This window comes from Triticum aestivum, chromosome 2A (assembly GCF_018294505.1).
Source record: "Triticum aestivum cultivar Chinese Spring chromosome 2A, IWGSC CS RefSeq v2.1, whole genome shotgun sequence".
NCBI lineage: Eukaryota > Viridiplantae > Streptophyta > Magnoliopsida > Poales > Poaceae > Triticum > Triticum aestivum.
The window spans coordinates 530,979,256-530,985,344 of NC_057797.1; the positions used below are offsets into that span (position 1 = coordinate 530,979,256).

General features: G+C 45.8%; 1 protein-coding gene across 1 annotated transcript; it reads right to left on the reverse strand.

Annotated features, from left to right (window-relative positions):
• Nucleotides 1-445: 445 nt before the first annotated feature.
• Nucleotides 446-5,457, reverse strand: LOC123189260 (ultraviolet-B receptor UVR8). Its single transcript, XM_044601636.1, has 11 exons — nucleotides 4,889-5,457; nucleotides 4,360-4,693; nucleotides 4,107-4,188; nucleotides 3,490-3,645; nucleotides 2,723-2,896; nucleotides 2,350-2,421; nucleotides 1,524-1,595; nucleotides 1,278-1,396; nucleotides 1,094-1,179; nucleotides 955-1,007; nucleotides 446-846 (listed from the first exon to the last, which is right to left on the reverse strand). The coding sequence occupies exons 1-11, from the start codon at nucleotides 4,974-4,976 to the stop codon at nucleotides 754-756; spliced, it is 1,329 nt and encodes a 442-aa protein (XP_044457571.1). The 5' UTR covers nucleotides 4,977-5,457; the 3' UTR covers nucleotides 446-753.
• Between the last annotated feature and the right edge of the window lie 632 nt (nucleotides 5,458-6,089).

The following is a 6,089-nucleotide window of genomic DNA, read 5'->3' on the forward strand; positions in this document are numbered from 1 at the left end:
ATAAGTGTATAGGCATCTAGTTCTATGTTTTGCCAGTTGTGGCTTTGAGTTCTCCCTTTTTTTATCTCTTAATGAGTTTTTGTATCATACTACACACTTGTTTGACCTTTTAGTTAATAAGATGGCTGCATGCATCGCTTTGATACAAAGGCAGGGGTAATCCTTTTTGTCAAAAAAATCTATAAAGAAGTAGAATGAATGGTACGCGTTTCACATACTCTCGGAAAAAAAGGAGGCACCACAAAGAGCATGTTTAAGTCTAGTATAAGTGGTCCAAAAGGGAATTGTGTAGACAGTTGAGGGACCCAAAAAAATGTTTATCTCATTTCATTTTCATTAGCTCATTGAAAAAACAATAATGTATCATTTTGTTATGAAATTACCGTTAGTATATTTTCCAAAATAAAAACAATTTAGTCCAGATTGAGCTATGAAAAACTGAAAATAGGGATAAGAACGTATAGCTTATTGATTGTACCGTCCAAACAAAGTGTCGGATGCAGCTACTGAAACATTCCAAACACAGGTCCAGGTTGATTCTACTAGCCACCTCTAAGAGGTGAATTATACACCATAGGTGCTGATACATCATCTCAACGCCAGGAGAAGGAGGCTCCTCTTCTGGAAAGTACTTTGGCAGAACGGAATGCACATTAACTGGACACCACTAGGTGGAAACTGGTGAACAATGCGCAAGGTTTTTTTGATAGTAGTGCTAGGGTTAATGAGGTGCATAGATGATAGGTCATCGAACTAGGATGACACGCGCATTCTCTTTACATCGTTCTCGGGCACACTCGCATCCGCACCATTGCCACGTGCGCTGACATCGCCTGATTTGGCAACCTACAGATCGACACGGATCAATCTTCAGTGACAGTCCAACGGTATGTAAAAGAACTTCATATTCTCGCAAGGAGAAAGAGGTTGCATGTCTACTAGGCATGAGCTCACCTTCTCATCAGGAACAAGAGCATATCTTTCAGAGGGTGACACCCAAATTTTAGCTAAAAACATCACGAAGTACCATTAGTTGTCTGTCTGAAAACGAGCGCCTACTAGTATCTGTGGCTAGAGCGCATTTGGTACCAACCTGCAAAGGGAATAGCTGCTGAAGATTCCAGCTTCTTGGAGCCAGGACCATCCGGGCTTAGGGCATCAATAATCACAGGTGTGTTCCTTCAGGATTGTGCAAAATGATATTTTGTTAGTTTACGTTAGGTGATCAAGGGCTAGTTCAAATGAGTGCTTGAATAAAAACATTAAACAGGAACCACCTGTCAACTATTTCCCCATGACCGAGTTGTCCACTGGTACCCCTTCCCCATGCAAACACATTTTTCTTTTCTGTGAAAGCAAGAGTGTGCCTCCATCCACAAGCAACTTGGGCAACTTTCTGCAGTACCACCACAAGGTATGGAAGTTTGATTATTATTCACGTGAATCAATGAGACGACTTTGAGCATAAATTTGCTGGTTATGACTTCCATGGATCATTTAGCACTCCCAAACACATGCCATACCTGTTCCTCTGGAAAATTAACCTGTGCTGGGGAACAGTGATCAGCATTGTCGCCAGCTCCAACTTGCCCAAACTGCAGATGAAAATATGAGACGATTAGTGCAGGCAAAGATAAACCACCTGGACAAGTGAAAGATGAAACACTGGGAACATAATATGTCGACCATAATATGCCAGTGCAGAAAAGTAGAGTCGGAATTCAAGCCAAGCTCAGCATACAGGCACCGTTTAACAATAATAAATTTAAATGAATGAGATCACAAAAAACCAGTCCACCACTAGCTGTAGCATTGTGAAAAAACTTATCGAATGACAACAGGGATAATGAAAGGGCTCAAATCTAGGATCCGACAGAACTCCATTCATTCTGGCTAGTCATTACTCATTAGTAAAAACTAAGTGTTGTATAGCCCGATCGGATGAGTTATGACTCTCAACATTCTACCAAAGCCAAGCATCTGTAAAGACTTAAATCTATCCTATATAAAGTGGTTGCACTTTAGCAAACAATGGTGATTCTCCAAGTAGAAATTATAATAAATGATCACATTCTGAAACTCGGTTGGTCATGTTTAAATTAATATGAAGTCTTATTTTGTTTTCTTTGTGTAGAGGTATCTTTTGATTGTCATGAAATGATGGCACCATAGTAATCAATGCATATACAAAACTGATTACGGCCGGGTACCACATTAGAGATTCATTTTGAGTATTTGGTCTTTTGAAATCGTGAACAAAACCACGCAATAAAAGACTTCCTTGTGTAGTTTTACACAGATACCAACTATATGACAGATAAAGAAAAGTAGATGGACATTGATAATGACCTTGTTCCATCCCCATCCATAAAGTTTTCCATCTGATGTAAGTGCCATTGTGTGCCTCCATCCACCTGAAATCTAAATGAGATAGAGCATATGTACATATTATTAACCTTCTTCACAGACCTCAATCACCAATCAATCAGCACATATGCAGTATGTAACAAAAGAAAACTTGATAGCACCAAGACTTTAGTCCAGCCCGAGGAATTCTGCAGGCTGAATAGCATGTGATAGGTTCTGAGTTGCTTGGAGGACTACAAAAGTAACACTACATTGCCTCTAGATATCCCAAGCCCTGCCCTATGGCTATGGACTTGCCTGAAGATATAATCATAAACATTGCGTAACACAGAATGTTGTTGGTATTAGCTAGTACCTGGGATGTAGAGCTATCCTTTAAGGCTTCTACTTTATGTGGAACTAGATGATCTTCAAAGTCGCCATGACCAAGCTGACCATATTTACTCCAACCGTAAGTGTACAAACTACCGGAGGAGGAAACAGTAATGGTATGGCGCCATCCGCATGCAACAAGCACCATCTTCTCTCCCTACAAAAGTGCAAGTAACAAAATAAAGATAAACCTGGAAGCATAAGAACAAAGAGAGCAAGTAAGAAGACGAGACAAAAAATAAACTAACGCCTTCCATAGTCGGAACTGTAGAAGACAGCATTGCATGTAAAAGTCGGATGCAGAGGCCGGGGGTAAGCCTCCTTTTCCAAAAAAAAAATGTAATTTCAATGAATAGAATCACATATGGAGGACTGGATGGGGATGGCTAGATGAGGATATATAAGCTTCTACTAGTCATCTCAAAGAACAATTAGTATTCCAGATGTTTCCATTTAGAGATTCTTCTGAAGTGTTAGCTATTTAACTATGAAGCATGAATATACATGGGTAGTACTGCCCCAGACAGGAAGCCAGTCCTTGTTTCTGAATACTGGTCCATCATATTCATCATTAATTAGTTCTATGATAACACTAACAGGGATATGTTGGGTGCTTGATAATACCACTACAGAACACAGATATAGATGGAAATGGAATATTCCATTTTTATGGATCAATTGATGAAGGCATTAGTAGGAGTGTGTCTGTGGATGTAAATGTTAAGCAAGTCATGCCAATTAGATCATTACCTCCACTGAAGATACTTTTTCAGGAACTAATCGGTCATTCCGATCACCAAGACCCAAGTTTCCATATCGACCCCAGCCCCATCCATAGATTTCGCCATCTTCAGTTACTGCAGCAGTATGTTCGGCACCAGCAGCAATCATCTTCACAGAAATACCCTACACATTTTGGACCATTAGCTCTTAATAACCTTGCACATCATATTCATTAGAAGGTCAGCATGTCTGCATTCCCACACAAGTTTTATTATATTTGTTGATAATTTTTTAGAAGATAAGTATACTTAAAGGTTATTTGTTTATCATTAACACGGTGCTATTCACTGATGTCTATATCAGAGTGGTACCTACGTATAAATGACGGAATGCCCATCACAGTAATCTGACAGGATCCCACCTACATTACATGTCATGTTGGTCTGTATATCGAATACTACAAATCATAGCAATTATTTCCACATGGCACGCTTCCCCGGTAGGGGATCCCTACCGTAACAAAATGCAATCAAAAGATTGCTGTCATGGACAAGTATCAAGGAAGATGACACTAGATTTTCTTTTCCTTGTATCATATATTTGCATTTGCTATCTAAAAATAGCACATAAGAAGAATATTGTACCTCAAAAGCTTGAATCGTTTGTGGGAGCAGCGAATCTTCAGTAGTTCCAAGGCCAAGCTGGCCATTTTGGTTACGCCCCCAACTAAAACAAGCATGTATGAGAAGTTCAGACTAGAGTAACAGTCACTCGAAGATCAACCAGAGCAATGCAATGCAGCGATCTTATCAATTGACGAAAAGTCCTCTCGGTAGCACATATGTTGCACTTTTTGAAAGGCAGCTGGTATATACCAAGTGTTGCTAGCCGGCTTACCTGAGCACTTCACCGGCCATGGTGACGGCCAGACAGTGGCTATCCCCACAGGCTAGCTGCTTGATCTTTATCCCCTGCAGCGCCTTGACCGGCTGGGGCGTGAACACGTCGGTGGAGTTGCCATGCCCCAGCCTCCCGAAATCCCCCCACCCCCAGCTGTAGACCTGGTGCTCGTCCTCGGAGTAGGCGGTGGTGTGGTCCGCCCCGCAGATGACGGACGTGATCCCCGGCGCCTCAAAGCCGGTGATCACCGTCGGCACGAGCCGGTCCTCGGCGTCCCCGTGGCCGAGCTGCCCGTCCTCTCCCCTGCCCCACGTGCACAGCACATTGCCCGCTACAAAGCACAAGCCGCCGCCACCGCGGTGCGGAACCCGTCAGCACCGCGACCCACACCCCACTGCTGCGCCCAAACAACTGGAAGGAAAGAATCCCCGCCCTGCGCGCCGAGGCGGCGCTCGACGAAACGCTCCCCCCGCCCAGAAAGAAAGAAAGAAAGAAAGGAAGAAAGAAAACGGTCCGCTTGACTTACCGAGGAGGGCGACGGAGTGGCTGGCGCCGGCGGAGACGAGGACGACAGCGGGCGGCGCTTCGTGGGCGGCGGATATGGCCGCGTCCATGTGTCGATCGGCGATCCGGGCACTGGCGGCCACCGGCAGTGGTGAACTGAACTGAGCGGACGAAAATATCTGGCTGCCAATAATTATCTGTACTGATTATACTACTCCACTAAGCAGCGGCGAGCGAGCGATGGAGGGAGGGAGGCCGGAAGGGAGGCCAGGGGCGGATTTAAAGCGGGCCGGGACCTGGAGCTGGAGCTGGAGGCGAGAAGGGGGAGACGGCGGCCGCGATGGGGATGGGCGACCTGCCGACTGCCGTAATAAATGTGCAGCTAGCGTACATACAAGCCCATCCCATGTGACGCTTCACAGTGCTCCCCGGACCTCCGGTGACTGTAGAAGCTCAGCTCGGGCGATAGATTACCGCGCGTCATTAAGGACGGGCCCGGCAAAGGTGGACGACGAGACGACCACCTCCATTTTCGTTCGGAGAGGGAGAGGGTGTTTCCCTGACGCGTGGCCTCGTGGCCGGTGGTCCAGCCTTGCAGCCGGTGGGTCTGCTCTGCCTCTGCCTCTGCGAGAGGTTGGGGGGTTTGGGGACTGGAGGCGGAGGTGGAGGAGGACCACTCATTCGGCCCCGGCGAGTGAAGAGACGAGAGCGCGCAACGTCGCCTTCCCGGGCTTATCTCAATTTTAAACTCGCTGCGCACCAACCCCCGCCTTTTTGCTCTTTGCTTCCAAATCAGATCAATGCGGTTCCGGCTGGACCCTTTGATCGCACACGGACACGTTACCGTGTATCTCCAACGCCGAGGGTGATGCACCGCAGCTCACGTCAAAGGAGACCCATCCGAAAGCGCGGTACGCAAGCAATCCGGCGGGAGCTTTTAAGGACCCGAAACCCCACGCGCCCGGGAGAGACCCCGTCAAGGCGCGCGGTAGCTATGGGCTGTCCTAGGTCGACCTGATCGCCCCTAGGTCCTCGAGGTTCGTCGCCCTACAACAAGAAGAACGAACGAAGAACGAGGAAAAAGAAGAACAAGGGAGGGAGATAAAGGTAAAGGTAAAAGATGATAGATTGATATGTTCGATTGTGTGTTGTTCAATCGGCCGTCACCTCTCATCTATTTATGAGGCGGCTGGACTTTCCGTACAAGAAAAGTACTAAAAATT

Bases quoted from the DNA above. Each gene is read 5' to 3' on its own strand.
- LOC123189260 (XM_044601636.1), bottom strand. From the start codon at position 4,976: ATGGACGCGGCCATATCCGCCGCCCACGAAGCGCCGCCCGCTGTCGTC. The intron at 3,646-4,106 runs GTACAATATTCT...CAAAATGTGTAG, and splicing joins AAACGATTCAAGCTTTTGAG to GGTATTTCTGTGAAGATGAT. The intron at 1,180-1,277 runs GTGGTTCCTGTT...ACAATCCTGAAG, and splicing joins CATGGGGAAATAGTTGACAG to GAACACACCTGTGATTATTG.